General features: G+C 49.0%; 1 protein-coding gene across 1 annotated transcript in view; it reads right to left on the bottom strand.

Annotated features, from left to right (window-relative positions):
- The window catches only part of ZSWIM5 (zinc finger SWIM-type containing 5), a 96213-nt gene extending 75919 nt beyond the window's left edge, over positions 1–20294 (bottom strand). Inside the window, exon 1 of the mRNA XM_066324986.1 lies at positions 19625–20294. Within this exon, the coding sequence (XP_066181083.1) occupies positions 19625–20294 (670 nt within the window). The remainder of the gene's footprint in view (positions 1–19624) is intronic.
- Positions 20295–26771: the final 6477 nt, after the last annotated feature.

Genomic DNA, 26771 nt, shown 5'->3' with positions numbered 1-26771 from the left:
CACCTCCATCCTGCTGCTGTCCCCACACAGGGAGACGCCAGTGCCGACAGGGAGGGCAGCAGGCTGATGGACCTGGATTCACTACACTCCCCTGCACAAGGCAGGGTCGGTGCTGCCCCACGCACACAACCCCCAGCCATCCACAGCAGGAGGGATCTCTCACTTTCAGAAAGCTGATCAAATCCCTCATTGCCTTCCTCAATAAAGTGCACACATCCCTTTCCTGCAGATACCAACCTGAGAGACCTTTCCAGCTCTCCCCAGCGCCAGACTGAGGTCACACCCACATGATTCACGGGCCATCTTTCTTCATCCTTGCTTGCCCTAGGGCTTCTCCAGGCAGAAGAACAGAAGAATTTTTAGGCATTTGCACCAATAAATCCTACAGCATAGCAGAGGGGACACCTTCCAGGGCACACCGGCCCTCGCCCTATGGCCACCGCCCAGCTCGTGGGCTCCTGCTCTTGTCCCTCTCCACCAAGACGCTTGCAGCTCCAATGTTTTCCACGTGTCGATCCAAGAATAAAAACAGCCACTGGGCAAACAAAGCAACACTTCATGCTGACAGGATGGACTCCGTTGCCACCCAAAGTGATTCCTCCACCCTAAATGCCTATAAACCTGCAAGCCCCCAAAGAGCCTTGGCACAAGGCGCTGCTCCTGGCTCCACCTGCATTGCCATTCCTCTCCTTCAACCCTGAAGAAAGCTAAACCCCTGTACACAACCTGTCTGTCCTCTTCTTCCTTCTCTGTTCATGCTGGCTGGAAACCTCTTCCCATTCCCACATAGAGAAGGAGTTCTTGGGGGTAGAAGACAGTTTTCCCACATCTGGGAAGTGCCTCCACGCACTACCTAGCTACGCATGAAGCACAGAACCATCGTACTGCTCTGTCAGGCTCCCTTTCATGTCATTAATTTCCTGGCATATGAACTAAACATTCCATATTTTGTCTCTTTTTTCCCTGTTTACACTACATGAATGGATAATGTGCTGTTGTCCCCTCTGAGGGCAGCTCTCAAAGTCTACCAATCCCATTGAAGATGGCACTACACACCCTGACCAAAACCAAATCTTTCCTACAGCTTTCTTGCTATGTTACAAGAAAGGACCTCATCTCCAGTGACACCCTTATTCCAGGGTGTCCAAATCCTCACCACATCAGCAAATGACCAGACAATGGGTTCTTTAGAGAGACTCTGTAGAAATACCCACACAGTCCCTACAGCTCAGGAGGCTTATGTTATTCTAAAATACCTGGGATTAGTAATCTAAAGCCAGGTCACACACTCGGGAGGGGGTAGTGCTACACAAACTGGCCTCAAATCCAGGTCCAGTGAAGTCCAGTGCCATTAAACTGCTGAGAGTCACCAGCACTGATGTGCCACGTTTTTCTGTTGTCCACTGACTGGACAACACTGCTGGTCCAAAAGTCTACAAACTCCTAATCCAAGGCACTGTCAACAATACAGCTGATGCTTGGAAGGAACGCGCTGTTTTTATGCTGACAAAGTTTCTCCCAATATAGGGAACAGTATCACAGAGACCAAGTTCAGAGTTTGGGTTATGTGCTTCCCAGAAAAACTATGGGCCAACCAAGGGGGAACTCCAGCCTTACACCAGATTCCATAAACCTGTCAAGGCAATGTGTGGCTAACCTGCATTTTGGTGTTTTCCCTATACAATGCATATTTACCACATGGGTTTGTTTGGATGTTTTGCTCACGACTCGGTCTTTGGAGCAACTCCAAATCTGCCTCCCTCTTAAGTTGTGCTACAGCATAGTCATTCAAACTGACTGCAAACATCAGAAGCGAGGGTTGATTTCTTCATGTGCACTAATTCTAGACTAGGTCACCAAAGTATTTTCATAGTTATGTCAGCACTGTCTAGACAAACCATTAGAAACAGGATGCAATGATCATCAGAAATGCAATGTCAAGTTTGTGCCTAGAGATACTGTGGGAGCCACAGGCAGAGAAGAAAGGCCAAACCTATCCCATTCCCATAGGTTTGCCAGAGTTGGCTCAGTTGTCACTTTTTGGTTTAAGCAAAACTTTACTGGAGACCACCAGAAAAACATGTATTTAACTGGAATTTAAAATAAATAAGCTGACATCAACAAGCCTGGAGAGCAGCAGGATCTTTTGAAGGACTCTGTGTGTAGTCAACCAACCCATCTAAAACTGGCTCCTCTGTACTACTGGATGCTCACACCTTGCTACCAGCTCTGAATCATCACCAAACCACATCAGCATCCTTAGGGCACGAGGCAGAGCACCCTGTGCCACCAGTCCCAGCACGTACAGCAGAATTTGGGTGGGCACTCACCCTCACCAACCTCCGCCAGGTTCCCGTGCTCACCACCAAACCCACAGCCTCCCCACCCACGGAGAGCTCCTTGCTAACATCGTGCATGGGAACGGCTGCTTCCCGTTCCTTGCCACTTCTTGGCAGGGAATTCTTCCAAACTTCAAGAACATGAGCTGTAATCTCGGCAGAAAGGGACGTACGTATAAAAATCACCACTCTGTCAAAACAGAAAAATAATGCAGGAGCTGATCTGTGCACATTAATCCGCTGCAGTCATGAGGAGACAATTTCCCTGGAGAAAGTCATACATTAAAAGAAAAAAGAAAAAAAAGGGAAGAAAAAAAAGATTAATGTGACTTTGAAATATCACAAGCACCGTTTATCTTCCTCCTACCACCACAGGTTTCTTGTCTATTTTTCTCTCTTTTTTTTTTTTTTAAATATAAAGAGCCTTAAAATTCCCTGTGAATACAGCCGTTCTGCCTCCAATGTGCAAACATAGGTGCATTACAGTATAGCAAAAATATAAATATAGTACCACCTGTTCTCTTAGTATACAACATTAACATTTTTAATCAATTCAGTTTTAAAAAACCACTATTGCTTTTCAGTGGCATAACCTTCTAATTACACTCAGAGTAGACTCATGCTCCTCAGAGCTCCTACTTACGCTTGCAACTCAGTCACACACAAAGTTCAGCCCTTGGTACTTCTGTGTCAGCATGGAAGCTGAATGCAAAACACTGCTCTCCGATATACATTTAGGCACAGATAGAAAGCTCAGGCTATGTCATGGGCATGACCAAAAATTCAAGAACACATTTCTTTTCTAGGGCAGGACTAAAGGATTTTTCCAGCTTAAAAAGTAAAAATAAATAAGGTTCAATCCATGTAACACAAAGATGACAGACATGCTTAAAACCGAGGTGAATTGCATGAACTCAGCCTTTGGCAATCCTGAAGCAAATGAGCTCACCACACCGTTAGATTCTCATTTTCCCTTTACACATATCCCATAGATCATAAATACACATTAATAACTGTAACAGTCAAAGTTTACATTCGGCTGTAACATTTAGGATCAATACTCTTCAAATGACCTTTAGTAGTAATGAGCTGCCATAACACTGTCTTGAGGACATTAAATTTTTATTAGAAATACTTTACTACAAAGGTTCAAATCTCTCTCTATGCACTTGTGCACCCATACAAATATTCTCTTATTATATTTTTCCTTGACAAAAATAAAAAAGCAGGTCTTCTAAGGTTTGTGAAAAAATGTGCAGTGTGAGGGCTTTAAATATTTCACAATGTCAGATGTGGGGGGTTTCTTTCCTTGTTGTTTTTTAATCAGAACCCATGAGCCAAGGGCTGGAAAATCAACCACTTTTCAAAGTGATAAATAGGAATTGTTCCCACGTGGCTGGAACAGGACAGGACTGAGCTCCTGATTACCATAAACCCTCAATTCGATGGGGGTGGAGGAGGTGAGAGAAGCTGATGCTCCACCCGTGGAGGAGTGACCCAGAGCAGACCTGGGTCTGGCCCTACAGATCACCTCCAGCTCCTCGGGGAAGCCATCCAGGGGCTCAGCTCTGCTCCTGCCCCTGGCTCGTGGGGGTCCTAATGGGGATTCGCTATCAGAACAGATCCATTTCATCCAGCTCTGGCCAACTGAAAAGCAAAAAACTGGAAGGTGAGGGAAAACAGCCAGTCAAGATCCAGCCTCTCTTTTATTATTTTTTTTAAAGACAAGTCAAGTTCAAAGTCAGATCATGTCCATGCTTTGCAGCTTATTTTAAAAATTACAAATAATTCACAAATTGGGAGGCTTGTAGCAATTTATTTCTTCACCTGCAGGTCCTGGACTCAAACTAGAGACACATCTGATTTTAGCAGAACAATGAAACCGAGCGGATGGAGGTGAAGTCAAACAAAGGAGACACAGGGGAAAAAAAGAAAAATATTTCCCTGCATTGTTATTAGATGTCACCTCTAAGAGTTGCAAATTAAACACATTCAAGGCAGCACCATATACTGCAGTTAATGTCCTTTGAAGAACCTGCCTTGGCTCAGCACATCAGCAGGATGCTACAAAGAGCCCAGACCTGGCAGGGAGGGCAGCAAGAGCACGTTCCTACATTTCATTGTAAATTCCTCAAGTGTCTCGACTTTAAAGAAATATTTCCATCTTTCCTCTCTTCTTGACACTCATCTTAGTCTCTAAAAAACAATTTTGCGATTTCCATACTGCTTTCTAGACAGCAGTGATCACACTGGAGGAGGGCACCGGTGTAAAACCACCAGAAAAAGGCAGAAAAGGTGACCAATCAATATCTGCACTCCCCAGCTCCATGACTTTTTTAGGAAGACACTCTGAAACCACCGTATGCATCTTTCCATGCCTTTGAAGAGGATCCTTCTTTGCGGGGAAGGTCGCAGGAGATCCAGCAGCAAGCCTGCAGCACACACCCTGCCCACAGCACTCTCCTCCCTGTCTCAGCAGAAGGCAAACCACATCCCCCACCCTCCCAAACCCCTTATCTGGGTCAGGGCAGTGGCAGCCCCTCACCACAACCCCCCATTTCTCCCTCAGCTCCTGCAGAGGCTCATTAGGGTGGAGAAAGGCTCCAGCACATCATCTCTGCGGGCTTGTGCAGGGCTGATCCGCGACGGGTAATTCCCACTGCTTAATGACCTGAGACCGGCCGAGGCAGAGGCAAATGGGAAAGGGAATCTTCTCATTTGTTACCCATCCCCACATCCCGATAAAAAGAATGATTACACTTTTAAGTTCGAACAATTCCCTGCAGTTGTAGCCATGTCATATCTAGATTGTCTAATTTACATGCATATTCATAATCCCTGTGTATTTAATTAAATTCTTCAATCCCTGGAGTGTCTTTCCTAAACAATGGTAATTTATCTTGCACAGATAAGGGTGCCCTCGATTTATTCCACTCTGTAGCTAACAGCATTTCCTTCTGATCAAGGCTAGAAAGCAAACTTAAACAGAAGGAATCTTAAAATATATTTAAATTGCAAGATTAGGCTGCTTCTCTTTCTTTCTCTCTCACCCCAAGTTACCCCTTTAAAGAATAAACACTTTCTTCTGAGCTCCAAGGAAAACCTTTCACTCAGCCTCCTGACAGCAGCTGTATGTTCCAAATACAGTAATGCTGCCCAAAACCCATGAGGCGAAGAGATCTCACCGACCTGGTGTGAGGAGCTTCTGAGCAGCAGCTCTTCCATTCAAAGCAGTCCATGGGACATCCTCTGGATGCATCTTCCACAGCAAGCTACAAATTCTACTGCAGCTCACAGCAAACAAGCCACACATTAAAAAGTTGCAACCAGGAGGCTGAAGAGCTCTGCTTCTTTCCAGCAAATATCCCCACACTGGAGGCCATTCATCAGTGGATAACCTTGGGTGTCTCAGAGAGGGCCAGGCACACAGCTGACACCCCGAGATGAGGCAGCCCTTCAGAGAGTTGCAGCTGCCTCCAGACCGCTAACCCTGTTCAAATATTAGCACAGGGAATTTAACTTGTCCTACAATTAGAGAAGCGCTAAAATATTTAGCAAAGTCAACCCAGCAAGAAGATTGTGATGAGAAAGGAAAAGAATAGAGACTGCATTTTTTTTACTACACATTCCTCACACCCTGTTAAATCTGCAGCCCTTAATAGCTTTGCTTCCTCTCCCAAGCCTCAGCCTGCAGATTGGGGATGGCATCGAAGTGGGGTGAAGAAATGCTGGTCCCTCCAAAAGCCTCTTTAGCCCCACCAGTGGCTGCATCACTGCTGCCTCCCAGAGCAGTGCCAGCAGTCCCTGCCAGGGAGGGCCATCCTGATGCCCACAGCAGGGATGTTACGCCTCAAGGAGACTCAGGGATAATCCCAGTGCTTCAGGAGATGTGGGGCCAGGGCTGCTGTCACAAACCATCTCCTAATGCATGCACATTGCAGCCGAGGGCCAGGGCAGCCCTCTGGCTGGAGAGACTGCTCACACCAGGGAAGCATCCCTCTGCTCCAGCCCTGCTTCTTAATCTCCTCCCCAAGCATCTGCTGCTGACCACTGCCAGACACAGGGGAACCCAGCCGCTCCATTCCCAACCTCGAAGCCTTTAGAGATGCTGTTACTATTTATGAAAATAGGGTCAGGATCCTGCTGTCACAGCTCCTTCCTGAGCTGCAGCGTCACTTGTGCTCTTGAGGCAGCTCTAGGAAAGCCCTCAGGAATGTGACCACTGGGACTGAATGACAGACAGGCTCCAAGACCCAGCCACTAACACAGCTCTGGAGTAAAATCAACCTCCCCTCACCTGGGTGTCTCTGTGCCCACCACCCTGGACAACCCCATCTTCCAGTTTCAAACACACCACAGCCACCAGGTTGTCCTCTGGGCCACCCCCAGAGCCACCACACCCGTACTTCACTGTGCCACCACACCACAGCCAAGTCTGAACAACTGTAGCCCCACACAGCCATGTCTGGCTGACACCACAGCCCCCACTTTTACAGTGAAGTGCTTCCTCCCTCATTCAACAACAGAAGAAGCAATGGACAAGGAGGGCAGTGGTCTCCTTCAGCATTAGAGCTGGACTTGGCACTGTCCTGAAAAGGAAGGGGCTTGTGCAGCCAAGCTGCCCTGCCAGCGTTTGGCTCCCAGCAGAGCCCATGGGATAGCGAGGTGCATCTCCCATCCACAACGCAGAGCCCATGAGACATCCTGCCATTGCCAAATCCTCTTCCCCAGGAATTCGTAACTGGATTCAGACATTCCCAGCCTGTTACTTATTTCAATACTTTCAGCTCTCTGGAGTATAGGGACATCCTGTCTTAAACCTGCTGAGCCTCACGCCAAAAGGACATCTGCTTGGAAGGCAGCCTCTCTGGCTGACCCAGCCCTGGAGGGCTGCCTTCCCATCCCAGCAAGATCCCAAACATACCCTTGCGCCCACAAAGCAGAGCCAGCTCACAGCACAGCCAGGAGCACAAAAAGTTGCTTAGGCAAACCACAGTTCCCATTCCCACTTCAGAAGTGCTGCAAGATTTTCAGGCCTTGGAAACATTTTCTTCCTACTCAGGGCATTTTTAGGTTAATGGTTCATCAAACCTCACAGCCCAGGAAACCTTGGTGTGGCCTACCTCTGCGTGGGTGGGGGAAAAAACCCTTTTAGGTATCAGGCCTTCCCACAGTGTTTGCACCACAGGCTCTGGGCTGAGCTGGAAGCCACCAGAAACAAGCCAAAAACCCAGGCAGGCAAGCAGGCAAGGGAAAACATCACCAGTGCCCTGTGCCTCCTTCAGATACAGGAGATGCATCATTCATGGAAAGCATCAATCCCCATCCCTCTTTTCTATAGGGAAAGTTGAGAAGCTGAGCCATGACTAGAAACAACGAACCATTCATCTTCATCCTGTCTAGTTTTACTAAGTTATTATGGTTTTTTCAGAGCTTGAGTCACAGCAAATTTTTATCACAACACAGAGAGAAAGTTAACAGAGCAAAATTTCACCCTTTTCCAGCAAGTACAGCATCAGTCGTAAAACACCTCCAGTTCCCTTCTGCCTCTGAGATACCCCACAGGGAAGGCAGCCCACTGGGAGCCACCGGCAAATAGCTTCCAGCTTAAGCAAAGCACAGCACATGGGAACCTTTCAAACCATGTCACTGCAATGACTCTTAGAGATCATGGATGCTTGAGCTGTATGAGGACTGTGACTCAAAGTGGACAGCGATGCAGCTGAAGATACTCACTCTTTCCATATGCCCACAACAACGTGGTGAGGCCGAAATCAGCAGCCTCATAAACCCCTGAACATACTCCTCAATCTCAAAAAAGCTGGCTACTCTCAAGCACTCCTGAGGAGGGTTAGCCAAAGAACCTGAATGTTATGTAATGGGATGAGTCCCTTGAAGCTAAAGCAGACTGAGTCAAATTCAAGAGCAGTAGGAGATGAAGAGAGCTCTACAAAGGGGAGCCAGTGTATCTTTCCATGTCATCCAGGGGTTCAGGGGAAGAACAGGGCTAAGCTCCACTCTATGCCATTTCAGAGGGCACAGCTTAAAAGAACACTAAACCCCACTGCTTGCTCTTCGTCATCCTCACAAGCACTTGCTTTGTGCCTGTTGTTGGTGAGTAATATTTTCCACAGAGGCAGCAAGTGAGCAGAAGCAGCACACCAGAAGCCACCCGAGTTCACCATCATGCTTTGTCACACACACTGGTTGCAGTTCCTCTCCACCAAAACCTGCCAGAGCTTTTGAGGTCTGACCTCATCATGAGCCAAAGGAACAGAAGAGCACACTCCATTGTCCCACTCATCACCTTTCCTAGAAGATATCTGCTTAAAACAGGCACTTCTTCCGTTACCCAATTTCCAGTCTCCAGAAGTCATCTCCAAATGCAACAGGAGGCCAACCAAGGTGAAGCAACATGGCAGAAGACACCAAAGGAGGTGGCTGGGGATAACACAGGGACTGGAGCCTTCTGAGTGCACTAAAAGCATCTGCAAGTGATGCCAGTTAACCTCACAGACAACCTAGTGAGACCCTCAGTTTCTCAGTCCACGCCTCTGGAGAGCTCGGCTGAACTCAACAACTTCCCAACACACCATGACAACACTTCCAAGTGGAATTTACAGCCCAGTTTTTCTACTTTCAGGCCAGATGCCCCTTGTTTTAGCAAATACCTCAAATATGGCAAGTCCACATCTTACAGATCAAATAAGGCAGGCTTAAAAGAGGGGAGACTCAACACAGAAAAGGTACTTCCCAACAGGAAAATAATAAAAAAAAGGAAGTAACTTTTGCCTCAAACATACCAGACACAAGGGACAAATTAAAAAGGGAAACCATAAAATGCTTGCCCAGCTCCTTTTTTTAATCCTTACATCTGCTGCTTTACAGCAAAGTTCCATCTACTGTGTATAATTAGATATATGTTCCATGATTCTATTCTATACAGATTTGAGACTTATCTGTAGAATTTTTAACCCCGAAGAAGTTTTAACTGGATCAAAAGCTGCAGTTAGAGCATTGCCTCACCCAAAGTTCTCAGAGGTACTGCAACATCAACAGATTAAAGTTTCGGCCCATGGTCTGCAGACTTGAGCAAGGCAAGAGGAACACACCAGCTTATTGCTGCCCACCTTAAGCTCCAGAAACGTTTAAGGGCTACACAGCATCTCCTGACTACTCTCCAGGTCCCACACTCAGAACCATGTTACACCTCACTGAGCTCAGGGCAAAGCCCAGTAGATTTCCCAGAACAGCCCTGTGCTCATCCTGACCCAAATGCAAAATACAAAGTAGCGTTTTGTTGATTGCTAGGAAAAGAAGAAAAGATGAAGCTTAGTTGCGTTTCCTTCATTAGTTAAAGGGTTATTTCCTTGGAGTTGGGAAACCAGATGGAGAGATAGAAGACCACAAATTTCAGTGTCAAAAATCCAGCGGGCCAAAGAGATAGTGGTGCTGACCTTAACAAACTCCAAGAGCAGCAGGTCCAGGAGATTAACACGACCCAGATACCCAAGAGCCAGACAACACCACAAGAAGGAGAAAGGAATCAGGCGGCCAGGCAATGGGGATTCTTTCAATTTGCAGTCACTGCCCCATGCTAATTGCTTCGGCATAAAGGAAATCTCAATCTCATGCCTCCCACTTTGTAATTAAGCACATAAAACGTGCACAAGAATGGAAGGAAACTGTCTCCACTTATAAGGGAAGGACCAACCACCCCATGCTTTACTGGGGTAGGGGAAAGAGCATTGCTACTGCAAAACACCCAAATGTACATCCCATTCTGCTTAGACCAATGGTGTGGGCACTCCTGGGAGAAGCTGATCTGCCAGCATCTCCACCAACCATGAGGAAAATCAAGGAGATAAGCAACGCTAGACATCCACAGCCGAGCTAAGAGGATGAAGCATTTCTCTGGAAACAATCGGGTTCTCTAATAACAGGGCTGCAGCAGCGGCGAAAGGGAGGGAGGAGGAGCAGGCGGGGAGAAAGGGACTAGCTGGATATTTATCCCATCCTCATCTTTGTGTTATCTGTACCCTGGTATCAGCATTGTTCAAAATGGCTGCTTAGATGGTTGCCAGCAGCAACAACAGAATCGGTCCATCTGCTGGCATTCTCCTTAATCTATCTCAAACACTCGTCTTCTTTTTAAATGCACGCAGGGGAAAGAAGGGGGGAAAAAAAGTCTGCCTTGTACAAAGAAACAGAATCCTCCAATAACAGAGCCTTTTAACTAGATTTTATGCCACCCCTGTTTCCAGGACACACAGACAAAAGTTAATTTTCCGATAAAAGAACCAGTGTAAGGTGCTTTTTTGTTATGAGATCAGAAAGCAAATGGAATTTGAATTGTCTGCAGTGGCATGTATCTGACAAAGATTAATTTAAACAGATATTGTCTCTGAAACCAAAGTCCATTGAGCGGCTTCACAGCCTATCAACCATGCGAAAGCAGCTCCTTAGCAGCACTGCTGACTCCACCACTTTCTTTAAAAATGGCTTAACCTATTTCTTGTAAGATAAAAGGTCATATATAGTTCTATTTTACAAACCCATAATAGCCAAAGCCACACCAAGCGAGGACAATCGGGAGAAAATAATAACGGGGGGGGATTTCCTCCCCCTTCACAGACAGATGCTTGACACTTGCTGGGTAATTTTCAAAGCACTCCCGGTAGTGAGCAGCAGCAGCACCGCCGAAATGTTTTGACACCCTGAGAATAGAATAAAAACCACAGGGCCTCTGCAGGTCACCGGTGCAGGATGCAGAAGCCCACCCCGGGGTGGAGATGCTGCAGCAGGACAGCCCACCACCAATGGCACGGGATGCTTCCTTCGCTGGGATATAAAGCCACAAGGCTGCAAGGACAAGCACAGGAGTTCCAGCTCCCTTGGTCATTGGGCCAAGCAGGTAGGAGGAAAGACATTCTGCTCTCTGGCTGCTCACTCATCCTCCAGCCCCTCTATGAACACCGGAGTCTTACTGCTCCTTTTAATCACAAGAAACAGATCCGTGCATGCCATCAGCCGGCTGTAAGGATGGAGACAGCTGCTCAGACTTCAATGGGACACACACACACACACATAGAGGGGGGGGGAAAAAGCTGCAGAAATCCAAATCTTGCAATTTCTTCCCTTTTTATTTCCAGTTTATACGGAGCACCGCAGGGAAAACGCTACCAGACAGTTTCAGAGCATTTGATATAGCAACGACCCAGCTTTGGGAAAAGAACGAAGGAGAAGCAAAATAAAAGATGACAGCCAAAAGCACTTTTAATATAGTTTCAGTACTTTCAAGAGAAAGCTTCTGTACACAGAGCAGCCAATGAACTGTTACCAAAATAAACACAACTGGCTTTAAAAAAAATTAAAAATGTCTTTCTGATGATAAAGAAAATGAAAAGAGATGAGAATTAGTGAGTGAGACAGAAAATGCATTTATTTTTTATCCTCCAGACACACTTCTTTTAATTTGGCATCCAAAGCCATCGTAGTTCATTAATGGAAATTTTATTTATCTCGGGAACCATTTGTTGCTTTGCCACTCCTTTGACAGAGCACTCATCTTCATCAAGGCAACCCCACAAGGCACAGCACAAAGTATCTCCTGCCACCCCAGCCTTTAAACACCACACAGCGCCTGTAACAAGGAATGGCTGCGTGACTGGTGTCCCAAAGCGGTCACTTACACGCTGGTATCAGTCAAAGGACAGAAGCCAGGGCGACTGGTCAGCATCCAGAACAGTGGCACAGCCTGCCCTGACCTCGCCAAGGTCCCAGACACCAAGCCTCCGGCGTTCCCACGGGGAATCCCCCGGCTCCGGCAGCTGCAGGACACGGGCACTGTCTCCAGGTGCAAGGACAGCAGCCAGGCAGATACCACGCTGCATCCTGCTGAGCGCAGCTCAATAATGATTAGCGGCCCCGGTCAAACGAGCTGGGTGGCGAAGGTGCAGGCAGCTCATTATGGGCATCAGCGACAAGCAGGACATGGCAAGGGGGGACACAGACCCCCCCTGCCCCATTTTAACCTGGGGCGACAGCAGCACGACATTTGCAGACAACAAGCTGGACCAATATATCCGCATGCAACCCTTCCAAGCTGGCATCCCAGCAGATCTGCTTCCTAAGCACATTCATGTCTTTGTTTTTAATGAGGAAAAAAAGAAAAATCCCTGGCAACACGCACCTACAATGCGACGAGTAAAAGCCCAGGGTTTTATTAATTTGTGCATTACTTTAAATGCACCATTTTACAAGGACTAACCCCAATCCTGCACAAAATCCTAAGCTGTAAGCTTGAGACAAAAAAGCAAATGCTCTTAAAATGCAGTGCTAGAAAATCCATTTTGAGAGAAATGTGGTGGTGTCATGCACAGGTGAATCCTCAGCATTTAATAAAACACCCACCACACCAACCCAGTGCAATCTATTCATATTTAAACATCAGGATTTAAAAAAAAAAAGAAAAAAAGCTTTTGAAAATTTAAATTTTATTTCTGGGGCATTTTATTGTAAAACCGTGAAGATGCTTTCCTTCCCACATTCCCCAAGAAGAAGAGGTTTTGAAGGACCTGTGTCAGCTCTGTGAGATGTTATCAGGACCTTTACCAACTCCTGTTGCAAAGGCACAAAAGAAGTTGGGGGTCAAGCCCATGTATCAAACCCTTGTGAATACAGGTGAAAAAATGAAATGGGCTCAGCAGTTCTCTCCTGGGCATGGAGGACAGCATCTCCAAGGCCTTGGCAGCTCTGTGGGCAGACAGGGAGAACTCCCCAGTGCCACTCCACATTCTGGCTCCAGATACTAGATTCGTCCTACAGCACTTAGTAGCACAGACAAGGTTTGGTGTCTTTGAGTTTTTGTTTTCATCAGAAAACAGATCAATTTCTATTGATGCTGATGCCAGAGAAAGCAAAGGCTCAGATGAGGCAGGAACCATTTACCCAGAGGAGTCGCTTTCCTCCCTTATTCTCATCCCCAGAAGACCAAGACTATGACAATTCCATGTCACACAACCTGTTCAAGACAGCATCAAACATACAGCAGGACATACCACACGAGTTCATTTTTAACACCCTCAAGATATTCCCCACCTCCATCTCCTTGCAAAATAAGGAGACGGCACCAGCCACAGATGGAGAGATTGATGGAGAAGCACAGGTTCAACCATCACCTGACTCCTGCTGAGCAAAGCCAGGAGGCCATCCCAGCAGCCACCTGTCCAGGTGTCCTGCACTGCCCCAGCAGCAGAAACAAGCTCTGCAAAGCAAAGGCTCCTTCCCCACCACCTCACCCAGGATGCTACACGAGTTTACCTTCTCAGAGAGCAGCCAGAGGAGCAAAGTCAAAGCCTCACACCCCTGGGAGAAACAGCACAACCCCCACCCCACCACCCGCGCAGCCAGGGAGAAAATTCACTCACTCCAAGTACAAAGTAGCACAATGCAGCAACAAGCCTTGGCCTCACAATGAAAATCCCCAGGCCTGGTCACCTTGAGAGGGTCAAGAGATGCTGCTCCCCCAAAAAACCATGCCCAGCTCCTCACCCACATGAGCTACTCCAGCCTCAAGAGCAGCAGGGGAAAACCAACACCACTACTAAACACAAAGCTGTCCTTGTTACCTAAATGCAAACCCCCTGGAAAATAAATACAAGCACAAGACTGGGCATGCCATTCATCTGAGCTAATCCCAGAGGGGAGCAGGACATAACCCCAGAACCACCAAGGACCCCATCTCCCCCATGGACCAGGTCCTCCTCCAAGACGAGCTTCCAATACAGGCTAAGGAAACACATAAGCCCACAAACTCTTCCATCCTAATACTACCAAGATTACTGTTTTAAAACTTTTTTCTTTTCAAAGAAAATTAAAAGCTGACACACCACAAGACCATTCACAGCTGAATGTGACTTTACAGAGCTATCAGATAGACAAGCTCATTTAAGTTTTCCAAAAGTCCTATCTGAGGTTTGACGGACTAATCATAAAACATCTAACATCAAAGGGAGCGTCAAATAACAGCAAAGCACATTCCCTCACACAAAGCTTCAAAAACAAAGCAAGCAGGCACATGTGGTTTATGTTATTGCAGTTTTAGCACAGTTAAATATTTCCTAAAATATTCTCCCTAGATGTGAGCAAAATTAAAATCTGCTGTCAATGACACGCAACTTGGAAGCTGAAGGCTAAGCTTGATAAAGGACAGGTGAGCTGAGAACAAACTCCTATTGCCAGCTCAAGCCGGAAACTAGGACTCATACTCTGAAAAGCGTTTCAAACCTATTTATTCTTAAAGCCAACACTAAATATTTTATTTCTCCTGCTTTATTTTTCAGGTCTCTGGCCTCTAAGTTACTATCATTTAATTAACCACCTAGTTCAAAAGACATCCCAGCCTTAGAGGATCTGTTTATACTCTTTGAAAAAGACTCAAAAGCCAATAAATAACTCTGCTTAAAATAAAAGGTTAAAATTCCAGCTGTCATTCCAGCCTTCCCTGCACTACCAGTAAGAAACTCTGGTGGTTCTCATCATCCTCTTTTTCAGTTTCTATAATACAGTCCAGAACAGACTCAAGAAATATCTCACCTATGAGGGAGCAGCAACAACAGATCATAAGTTCTTATGCCTAATAATGCTTTGTTTTAATTATATATGTTAAGAAAAAGATAATTAGAAACCTAAAGAGCTTAATGTATATTTAAAATGTACAAGAGTTTCCGTCATGATAGGGCTAATGAACCTCTGCTAGCTCCTTTTATGTGGTTTAAAGTATTTTAATACATAGAGAAGGATCAAGTAATCTACCCGTAAAGAAAAACAAAGTAAAAATTAATTAGCAAATTGGATACATGTTGTACAACAAGCATCCCACACAAAAACTAAAAGGCTACAGAAAAATTAAACTCCTTTAGTAGCACTCAGACACTGGACACCAGGATTTAACCTGAAAAAACCTTTCACATCCCCTGGCGTTCCTTCCAAACCTGCTCCTGCCGGATACAGCTTTAAACCCAGACCCAGGAGGAGACCAATCTTTACACAAAACAAAAGCAACCACAATTCGCCCTAGAGAGCCCCAGCAAAGTGTTTTCCCCAAAATAAACAGCTCTATAAAGCAACACACCACTGGATATAAATTTAGACTCTGCTCTGTACCACGTCACAGAAGCAGGAAACCAAACGCTTGCCTAAAAGTGAGCATTTTTAGAGGAGAAGAAAAAAAGAAACTTAAAACCTAAAAATAGTTTGGAAAAAAAAGCTAGAAGTGGCTTCAACCACAATGGAACTCATCAGTATTTTTACCTCTGAAGCTACATTTCAACAGGCATCATTACAAACATAGACCAATACAAGCCAAAAACTTGAAGTGTCATAAAAAGCTTCCAAATCTGAACTCTAGCAATTAAAATGCCTTTGCAGGTATCAGGTCTTACTTAACCTCTGCCCAGTCAGAAGGCTGTCGAAGCAAGGTTAGAAAATCCCCAGCACCTACATGTCCAGCATAGATACCAGACTAGGAAACATGGGAAGGTACTCATGACTGACCTGCAAAGCATCAGATAAAATATCCAGAATAATTGCAGGTTTGAAAGAAACAGGCTCCCTCCAAGTGTTTACAAAGCCAGGGCATTTTAAAGCCCTGCTTCACTGTTATTCTAACAGCAAAAGTAAATTCTGCCTATGTACTTATGGCTGGACCGCATACCTTCCCATCGGGGCACAAAGGCTTATCTGTGGGTAAGGAGCACATACCGTGTAGGTTCCTAAGCGGCTGGTCACAATCCAAAGAACAACACAAAGCTCGATGCTTCCTCTCATAAGTAATTGTAAGGCCAATGAAAAAGGAGAATTCCCCCCCGCCTAAAATTACCCAGGACACTTGCCCACCCATCAGCATCCGAGACGACTCAAGGGCAAACCATATTATACCATACTAGGGAGCGCAGGCGAGAAACATGAATTTGTTCTGCCAGATCACAGCTTACTGTCAAAATCCAGCAAAGGTCTTTTCTCTCTCTGAAAACCCAAGAGATAATAGTGTAAAAACTTTTGTTCATAAATATTTATGCAAGTGAACTTGTTAAAAATTAACCGCTGTCGTTAAAGGTTTTGTATCCTTTAGGATTCCCAGCATGCAGTGCAGTTGCATGCTTTATATTAAGCCTGGCATTTCTGCATTCCTTTCCTGCATGCTTTTGTCATTTGTCTAAAAATTAAAAGAAAAAAAACCCACACACCACACACACACAAAGACGGGATCTGTACACATAATAATAAAGCAGTTTTTAAGAAGACAAAGATGCCTGTGTTCAACATCCAAGATCTTTCTTTGAGCAGGGGAAAAAAAAATCAATTTAATGACTCCAGTGAGATCAGGGTTTAAGCCTCGTTTAAGTTTTACTAAGCATGAAGGAATTATTGGTTGATAATGTGGCATATATGTTTTTTTCAGACCTGCCAGCTTTGTAATCACGAAGGAGGCAAAGCCTGAAGCACTTTGTGCCCATGAGCACAACCCTCACCCCTCTACACCATCTTCCACTGCCAGAAGGTCATTCCTCCTGGATTTTGTCTTTCAATTTTTCAAAAGGATTTTTCCAACCACACAGAGAAGGAATTTCACATCTGTACTATCCTTATTTTTTCACAGGTCTGAGTCAGAGACACAACTGTATAAACATCTGATCTTTATTAACAGCAAATCTCAACTGTGCAAACCTCAGGTCATGGCGCCAGGAGCCGGTGGTGTCCGTTAAAGGGATCCTTAGAGGGGAACAGTAGTTTTGATTTAGTGCTGGAGAGCATCAAGGAAGCCAGGGTTGGAGTTTTATTTTTTTCCAAGACATAATGGTTCCCAAGTTCCTATCTTAATTGCAAACACACACACGCAGCCACAAAGTGTTTGTGTCTCTGGTGGTTGGAGCTCTTCCACCTCACCTTCCAGAGGCATCCACAGAACAGGATGGATATGGAAAGTTGGCGGAGGACATCTCATCTTTGCCTCCTGTCTATAAACACACAGCCCTTCACAGCCTTTTGTTTGATGTAAATTTTCCTCCTCCAACTCAGGGCTGCAAGGCACTGCTGTGACGTGGCTGCTCCTGGGACAAAAACAGAGGTGTCTGACCCCACATCACCCACCCACTGCCATGTGAAGAGGAGCCACACTACAGCCAAGATCCAAACCTTCCCCCTGCAGCTCCAAAGGCAAATTCCCATGGCGAGCATCCCACACGCCCCTTTTGGGCTGTGAAAACAGGAGATAAATCACCCACCGACTTTGCGGCGAGCGCTTCCAAAACGTGCTGCTTCATCTAAAAAGCCGACGGCTCGGAGGACAATGAGCCTGAGCTCTGGTTTCAAAGCTGGGGAGACGGTTTAGACTTGTCAGGGGGGACATGAAACACCAGAGCCAGGACCATCCTCTCTGTTCTCTGGCTCACTCAGAGCAGCAGCAGGAAGTGCAGGGAGACGGGGCAGATGGAACGCTGGATACCAGCACTGGACATCGCTTTGGGATGGGACTGCTCTGCTTTGTGTCCTGTATACACCTGACCCCAGTGCTTACCCAGACCCTCCATAGAATTGAATAAAGGCTCATCAAAGCTATGTTTCAAAGACAAATAAATTTAAAAAGTAATTTTAAAAGAAAATTCCTTTGTACCGAACCAATCCTGGGTTTAGGCAACCATCACCTCTGTCTCCCACTGCCACACTAGCTCACTGCATCCACACCATGGTGGGTAGGTCATTAAAACATCACCCTCACCAAGCTATTATCTTTCCTCCCCACTAATTTTAAAGTTCCTGAAGAGCTACTCCTCTCCTTCTAAAAAAATAATTTGGTTTTGAGTTTCACAGTATTTTAAACAGAATAATTAATCATCTTAACGCAGCCCTTACAAAATATTAATTCATGCCCAAAAAAAAAAAAAAAAGCCTATAATCATATCCTCAGAGAAAAACCTTTTGTGCTTCAGGAATTTTCACTGCATGTCCTCAGAGGTGGGAGGAGAATTCTTCTGCTGCCTCCTATTCTCACATCTCAAATGGAAAATGTTTTGATAATGCTCTTCTGAATGTAAACTGTACCAAATGGGATTTTTATTATTTTTTAAGCAGCTTTTTTTTTTCCCCAAAAGGAAGAACGGCTATTTAAATAAACAGAGCGAACTACCCATTCCTTACAACAAAAACCACCCTCCCTTTACTCATTCACGCCATACCCTGGCACAAAATGAATTTACATTTCGCATTTGCAAAACAAATTCTCGCCTAATGTCATTTTAATGGGAACGCGCATTTCAATCCCTTCCAATAACAACGAGGAGCGGCTTATTCTATGTAAAACACCCCAATTTGTTTCTTTTTAAATATATGCGGATTTCAGATGGGGACAGGGACTAGAAGGACAGGGGAAGAGGAACATTTCCTCTCCGGCAATCCCTCTCCTCCAGCGCACACAAAAGCCACCTGCCCATGGAGAGAAAACACGATGCCATTATTCCCATCATCATTCCCACGGCCCCTTCGACACCGAACGAGCGTGAGAAGGCCGTGCACATCCGTCCCCGACACGCGCATCACACCAGGTCACCGGTGGTACCCACGGGTCCGCCCAACTTGTCACCCCCCAGCGCTCCCTTCGAGCCGGCCCCGCTGGACGTGCCCGCGCAGGGGCTGGGAAGAGAAAAGAGGGGGCTGATGCCACCCCTAAAGATGCTCCAAGCAGGGAAAGCCCCTGATGGAGAGGACAAAGAGGAACGCTCGGAGCTGCTGGAGAGATGCATTATGTTTATAAGCCCATCTCGCGGTGGAAAGGACAGGACCGCCGTGGGAGCGCCGGTGGGGGTGCTCCGGAGTGAGAGGGACCGCGGCTGAGGGGTCGGGGAGGGCGGCAGGGCTGTGTGCCCTCCATACAACCCCCCGACGGGCACGCTGGGGAGGGGCGGAAGGAAAGAGGGGTGGTCTTTATTTTCCCCCTCAGACTGGACGGACGGCGTCCAAGCTGCGGGCAGCTGCCAGTGACCCCCGGGCAGACGCAACCCCCGAGGCGGGGGGAGGTGACCCTCGCCCTCCCACCTCCTCAAACCCCAAGCCAGCATCTTCTCGGAGGAGCGCACGGCAGTCCCTGCCCCCGGGGCAGGATTTTCCTGTCAAACCACAACCGCGCCAGACAAAAGGCTTAAGTGCAGGAGAGGATGGGGGGCGGGGGGGCTGGGTGCGGGGAGCGGACACAGACGAGTCCCCGGGGGCCCCGTCCCGGCACTCACCGACTTGCAGCACGTTGTCCACCGCGCCGGTCTCCAGCAGGCGGATGCCGCGGCGGAAGGGCAGCCCCTCGCCCTGCGGCGCGGCGGGGGCGGCGGGCGGCGGCGGGCCGGCGGCGGGGCTCTCCTCGCCGGCCGGGGCGGGGGCGGCGGCGGCCGAGGGTCCCCCCGCGGCGGCGCTGGCGGGGGAGGCGGCGGCAGCGGCGCGGCCGGGCTGGAAGCTGGAGTACATGCAGATCTGCCGCTCGCTGCGGGGGAAGCTCCAGTAGACGATGCGGCGCTGGACGGGCTCGGGGATGCGCTGGAAGCGGCCCTCCACCCGTTCGAAGGCCCAGCTCCCCGCCACCCGCTTGGCCGCCGCGTCCAGCAGCGACTCGGGCTGCAGCAGGCTGCCGGTCCCGCCGCCCCCGCCGCCGCCCCCCGGCCCCGCCGCCGCCGCCACCGGCCCCGCCGCCGCCGCCGCCGCCGCGGGGCAGCAGCCGGGCAGCGCCGGAGGGGCCCCGCTGGCCCCCGCGCCCGGCCCCGCCGAGCCGGCCCCCGCGGCCCCGGGACGGGGGTGCACGGCCCCGGTGCCCCCCGCCGGGCAGGCCCGCGAGCACAAGCGCTTGGGGCCCGGGGCGCCGGCGGGCAGCGGCGGGCGGAGCAGCTCCTCTCCCTCTCCTCCCTCCGCCATGGCTGCGACCGACTGAGCCGGGCGAGGGGAGGAGAGACGCCGAGGAGGAGGAGGAGAGGGCGGGGACCGGGGGGGTGGTCCCGCCGGCCGGGAGCCGGCCCCGCGGGGGCGGGACGCTCCGCAGCCCCCCGCCCGCCCCCGCCGGCCGTCGGGGCGCCGCTGCCTGTGCCCCCTGGCCGGCTGCCGGCGTGGTGAGGGCACGGCCCTGAGCAGCGCCTGTCCTGCTGGCCGTGTCACCAGGCAGGAGGGGACACGCAAAGGACGCTGTCTCCCCCGTGCCCGGAGAGGAAGGACCCGCGGCTGCGGGTCCCCACGGCGCTGTTCGGTGAGGGGTTGGCGAGGCCGTCCGAGCGCCGGGAGCCTGCGCTGAGCCAAGGGGACAAAGGGGCACGGCGGCGCAGGAGGTGGCACCGCTCCCCTGGGGTGTCGGCGGGATCGGCACTGCTCCTGCTGCGTGCCCGGCGGTGCCCGGTTCAGGCGCCCAGTGTGACCCACAAATCAACAGCCAGCCCTCACCCGTAGTTCACCTACGACTTTACATCGAGTAGCAGAACAGACAGCAGTGCCCTGCCCTTCCATGGGCGTCAGGGTTTGTTTTTTCTTTTAAAGCCCTGTAGTGAAGATGCTTGTTCCACGCATCATAGCAAGTCCGTGGGTACAGGAACCGCCAGGTCCTTTATTAGTACGCACGGCCTTTGGGGGAGGAGATGAAAAACATAGGTACTGCTGGCTTCCAGGAGCTCTCCTGTGCTCTCAGGTGGGATTACATATGAATATATTCAGCACATACTGCCTGAGTTGACACCCCGAAATCCAGGGAGCTGACTCCTCACCAGCATCTGCTTTCAGCCGAGGGTGATGGCAGCACCCCTGGGACCAGCACAGCTTGGGGCTGATGTGGGGAGGGCTGCAGCAACTGAAGTGCACTTCTCTGGGCCTCTACACCCTGCCGTCACTTTGCTGCTGTGCCCAGCAGGACACCATTCCAAGATTTTCCCCAGAAATACATTCCTGGTTTTGTGTCCTGTCTAAATTTAAGTGAAAAACCTCTGAGGAAGGAGCAGAGCTCACAGGTCTCCGAGTTCAGTTTTCTTGCTATTATTCTCAGTGCTTTGAGAATCCAAGACCGATTCCTTCCTATCTGCAGTTCAGTCACATCTAAACCATTACCAGTTACTCCCTTGTTGCAGAGATCTCCTATTTATTCTTACTGACAGAGCAAGAGTACATTTCCTGGAATAACAGGGCGATGCAATTAGGGAACAGGAAATAATTATGCGCCTTTGCTCTGCCACAAGATACCTCCAAGCCCAAGGTCTCTTCCTCAGGACACAGAGGGAAGGAATCAGGTCTCAGGCAGGTGGTGAGAGCAGGCAGAGCTACTGCAATGAGAGATCTCCATTTTAGAGAGTAAGCCACAAGCTAATCGATGAAGGTCAGGAAGAGGTTTTCCTTGAAAGCTGAGGTGTTCCTTGCTGCCGTTGGTCTTGTTCAAAGTAATGAGTGCTAGCAGTGGCAGGGACTAGCCTGGGGCAGCAGCTGCACACAGATTTGTTTGCGCACAGATTTTCCCCAGGAATCATGTCCCCATTTCTTTAACCCTGAAGGCCATTTTGCTATCTTTGTGAGAGTTTGTTGCAGCAGGAAGCACTTGCCACAGGAGCACGGCATTCTGCCCGTCACCTCTGCTCGCTGTTGTGGTGACAGGTCCTGGGGTGACAAAGAAGGGCTTTATCCACCTCTGTCCCTCCTTGGCTGCATGGAGGGAGGGACCTCACAGGGCGGTGAGACACCTTACAGGGCCATCCCAAAGCACCTTCCTGGCCCAAGGTGGAACACACCTTCTTGGCAGAGAGCAGTCCAGCAATCTCAGGTTTTTCCAATGATGGAAGCTGTGGGCTGTGGTGTCACAGAATTTCTGCTGGCACCCATCTCTCCCTGCAGCTGCCAGGGTTGCTCAGGCAGAGGCTGAGGCTGCATGAGAGGTGGGACACAGCACCCCAGCTTGTCTAGTCCCTCTGTCACCAGTCACTGCAGAGCTCACCTAGTGACAACCTTGAGTGTCCTTACTTACGTCGTCCCCAGACAGTGCCAATAAAGAGGATTTTAGACTTCAGACCAAGCAGGGATGTTATTCATTGCCAATGAGCTGACTTTTCGTTGCATAAAACATATAATCCAGACTCAAATCAAAGCAAGGTTGGTGCAGTCGCTGGCCAGCCTGTCTCTGGGGGGTTAGCATGTTATTTCAAAGACAAACCAATCTATTTTTCCTCTCTCTCTTCATTCTGAACATTTGTTGCTCCCCATTCCTCCCCATCTTTCCCTATGCCTTTCATCACTGCCTTGAATTTTGCAAGGGGGAGAGCACTCCTCCTCCCAGGGAACATGGACAGACCTCTTCTCCCTGGGGAAGGATTCAAAATGTCAGCCTCCTGCCCAGCCCCTGATGCTGCTCATTCAGAGCCTGGAACCAGGTACATCAATAATTCACTGCACGTTTCCCTGAGCCCAGCCATTTGCTGAGCCACTACCACTGGCAATCTTGGTTTTCCTCCTGTTTTCAAGACTGTTTTGTCAGGATCTGCCTGTGCTGCAACCCACCAACTCCAGCCCTTCTGGCCTGATCACTGCTGTTATCCACCAAGTGCTGATTTCTTCTGCTGGCTGCAGGAAGTATTTTATTTTGAGTCCCTGGCAAGAAAATTGACTGACCAAACGGGCTGGAGCCCCAGGGGCTCTAGACCCCAGTCAGGCAGCAATGCAGTGCAATATCCTCAGAAATTCTCTGGGTGCCAGCTCAATCAGAAGTCCAGCTTTAAGGTGCAGGTGCTGTGGAGTAAGAAAACCTCTTTCATCTTCCTAGAAACTAAATTAAAGGACTATAAAAAGGAGAAAGGACAAGGGTGCTGATGAGATGCCTCTGTGGGCTTCTGGGCATCTGTGCTTTGTTTTATGGCAGTCAAGGTATGGCTGGCATCACATCTCTATCCAAGAGGATGTCACCTCCTTGGCTGCTCCTACCTGCACACCTTCATGTGGCTGCTCTCCTCTCTCCCCACCGTGCCCAAACCCCATCCTCAGCACAAAGACTGCATTTCTCTGGGCATCTTCCCCTCTCTTGCATGCTCCCATTCTGCTTTGACATTGCTTTGACTCCCAACAGTCAATGCTGTGCCCTCAGTAACACTCCCTGAGCCTCCAGCGATGACAGCAGAGCTTTGCAAGGCCCAGGGAGCACCAGGGAAGTCCCGGAGTGACAGATGAAGATATACAGAGGCAGAAGAAGCTATATGCCAAATTAATGGTGGGAAAGGAACAGGATAGTAGAGTGCAGGCAGACACCAAGCTCCTGCTCCAGCCATCCAGAGGTGAAGCAGCCAAAGACAGGCTTATCAGCAGCAAAGCTCCCTGCTACAGCCTCCATTATACAGTACTCATTGGAAGTGTGGCTGTTCCTGCCTTTCCTATGTTGCTGATGCTGTTCAGAGCAGAGACAGAAAGGAAAGGATGCAGGGAGTAACTATAGCTCCCCTGCCTTAATGCATTTGGGAGCAGAGAAATCTATTGGCCAGGATAGTTATTCCTTAGCACCCTCATAGACTCAATGTCCAGGAGGAGACAGAGAGCATTGTCTTATGAAATATTTGGCCCTTCAAGCAAGAGGAGGGACACCTTGATTTGGTTGCCCATGGAGTTTAGCACCATTTTTAGATTTTCCAGTGCACAGTAAGGTCTCCAACAAAGCATAGACTGGAGTTGGAGTTTTTGCTGTCAAACTGTTCAAATCCCCTGTGGATTCTCCACTGATTCATTAGCGCTGAGTTATTGCTGTGCTCCTCTTCCAGCAGGGACTCTAATAAAGTGGCTTTTTGCTAGCCAGCCAGTCATTTTATGAAACTTTCCAAAACTGACAAGCTCAAAGACCTCCTTCAGATGTGACTGCAATTGTCTGTGTAGTCAAAGGGGAAATCCAAGGACTGAAAGTACACTTCCCCTCTCCAAGCACAGGCTGAATTCCAAGATCAGGTGTGGGATGGCTGTTCTCACCCTCATGTCAATCCAGGAACAGCTCTACTTGCCTATGTGTCCCTGTGGTTGCTTAGGTTGGGATGATGCAGACCCAGACACCCCCTTGTACTCAGAGACTTCTGGCTGTCAGAAGATGTTGTTCCCTCTTTTCCCCACACATGATGTTACACCTCTGGCTTGCCAGGGCTGCCTTCCCCCAGCCCCTGTAAGATTAGCAAAGTGCTGAGCCTCTGTCTTGCCACAGAGATTTCAGCACCCTTCCAGCAAACACATTTGCTGTGCAGACAGCAATTAAGCACAGAGGAGCAGCTGGGCAAAGACCCTTGGCTTCCAGGAGGAACAGCCACCTCTCCAGTACGGAGTCTAAAAGCACAGAGTGCTCCAGAAAGTTACTCAGTCCTGCACTGGAGGGATGTCCATCCCAGCCAGGCTGGCTGTCTCAGGGCTGAGCTCAGCAGAAAACAACCCTCTTGGGCCACTGCCTCCCCCTTTCAGCCACTGAAGTTCCTTCCCCTTAATTAGGGATGCTAAAATAAACAGGGAATCATTTCTTCAGGCTACAAGAATAAATGAATAAATGATAGCAAAGCAAAGGATAAACAATGCTTCTGTTAGCCTTTAGTATGGGGTCTGCCCCATCTTGGGAACATGAATGGGCCACAGGGTCCAGCTGGATGAGAAGTTGGAGTCAGGCATTTTGGCAGCTCTACCAAGCTGTGGTTCCTCAGGTGCCATGAAGGCCATCACTGTCCCATCTGCCATCATACCAGGCTGCTCTCGGCAGCAGGATTTGGGAATCCAGCATCACATCCAACCTGTGTCCAGGACAGGCGTGTTGAGGGACACATGGCAAACCACCCCTTACATGGCAGAAAAGGACTATCTTGCTGTCTGCTTTCCTGGCAGGAGGGCAGGCTGAATCTTAGCAAAGCTTCTACAAACACAAGGACCAGGGCAAGATCCAGTCTTAGCCCTGGGCACCTGTCCTGTGCTAGAAATCCACACATGAGTTGGGCTGGTGAGATGTGCCTCTCCCAGAGTGTGGGTTGAGCTTTTTCTGCTCACACTGGCCTCTTTCAACCCCCTGATCTAAGCTGTAAAGAACAGAAACAGACTGTGCTGGGCGGACAAAGAGAGGAGGTGAAGCCACAGAAAGCTATGCAGAGGTGAGAGCCTTGGTATCCAGTGGGGCTGGGGCTCCAGCTCTGCCTCCCCCAAATCGCTCTGGACTCATCAGGAGGGAAGGAAAGAGCTGGGATGCATCTCTCAAAGGTGATCAAAGGGCCATGGAGTGGCTTGAGGGCCTTTGGAGGAAGGAGAGAGATTATAGTAGGAAACAACAGGAGAGGCAAACCTGTTGCATGCAGCCTTGCTCAGAAGTCAGAGAGACACCCCCACTCTCTGTCGCTGGGGACTGCTTTGGGATGACTCTGCTCTCCCTCCGGCAGCAGACAGAAGATGGGGCATGTCAAGCAACCGGACTTTGAAAATCCAGGGATTGGACTCTGTCCTCCTGCCCAGCCTGGTCCCATGGTTGATGATGAAGAGAGAGATGGGATTGAACATGGCCAAAATCTGACTCACTTCTGCAGCCCCTGCATCACTTCCATCAACCCCCCTGTGCTGGTGGCCATGCAGGGACCATGAGTCACTGCTGCTGGCTCATGTCTGCTGCTGTTTCTCTGCTCTGTCCCATCTTGGGCAGCACTATACCAAGACGAATCTGGGCCTCCTCACCAGGGTCATCAGCAAGTTGGCCAAAGCCACAGATGATCTCTTGAGGCCTCATTCCCCAGCTCCCTAACCCACAGTGGAGGTAGACAGGCTGCCATCCCCAGGCAGCAGCAGCCACCCTGACCCCAAAGAAGCCAGAGGGGCCCGGCTGGGCTGGACTTGGGGGGACAGAAATGCAGCCGCCTGCATTTATTTTGCCTAACAACAGTGATCCCTCTGTATATTTTCATTCTGTTTTCCTAGGCTCAGCTGCCTCCTCAATGAAATGTTTCCAAAGCAGCCTGGCTTGGCAGCACGCCAACCCCGGCTGCCAGATGAATGGGCGGAGGAGGAGGGACCCATTCCTCTTCTTGACACAGCATCGCTGCACAAGAGGCCTCTGTTGACATTAGGACTGGCTGTTCCTCCTTTCCCGAGAGGATGAGTCCCTCCTCCTCCTCGGCAAGAGCAGCACACAGGGCCAAGGTTTCATGTGATGTGAAACTGACATCTGTCCTCCTCCAGGGTGGTGGCACAGCCACAGATAACAGGGTACCAAAGGAGCAGCACTGCTCAACCTGAAGTCAGCCCTTGTTTCTGGCCCTTGACCCAGAGCTGAGCCATTCCCCCAACAGGTGAGGATTCCTTGGAGCTCTCTGACTGTACTTACACCATCACACTCCAAGACATCAGTGATGTAAAGAGCCTGTTTCCTCCCCCAAAACACCTCTC

This window comes from Sylvia atricapilla, chromosome 9 (genome assembly GCF_009819655.1).
Source record: "Sylvia atricapilla isolate bSylAtr1 chromosome 9, bSylAtr1.pri, whole genome shotgun sequence".
Taxonomy (NCBI): domain Eukaryota; kingdom Metazoa; phylum Chordata; class Aves; order Passeriformes; family Sylviidae; genus Sylvia; species Sylvia atricapilla.
The sequence above is the reverse complement of the archived record's forward strand: the minus strand, read 5'-3'. Positions and strand labels throughout refer to the sequence as shown.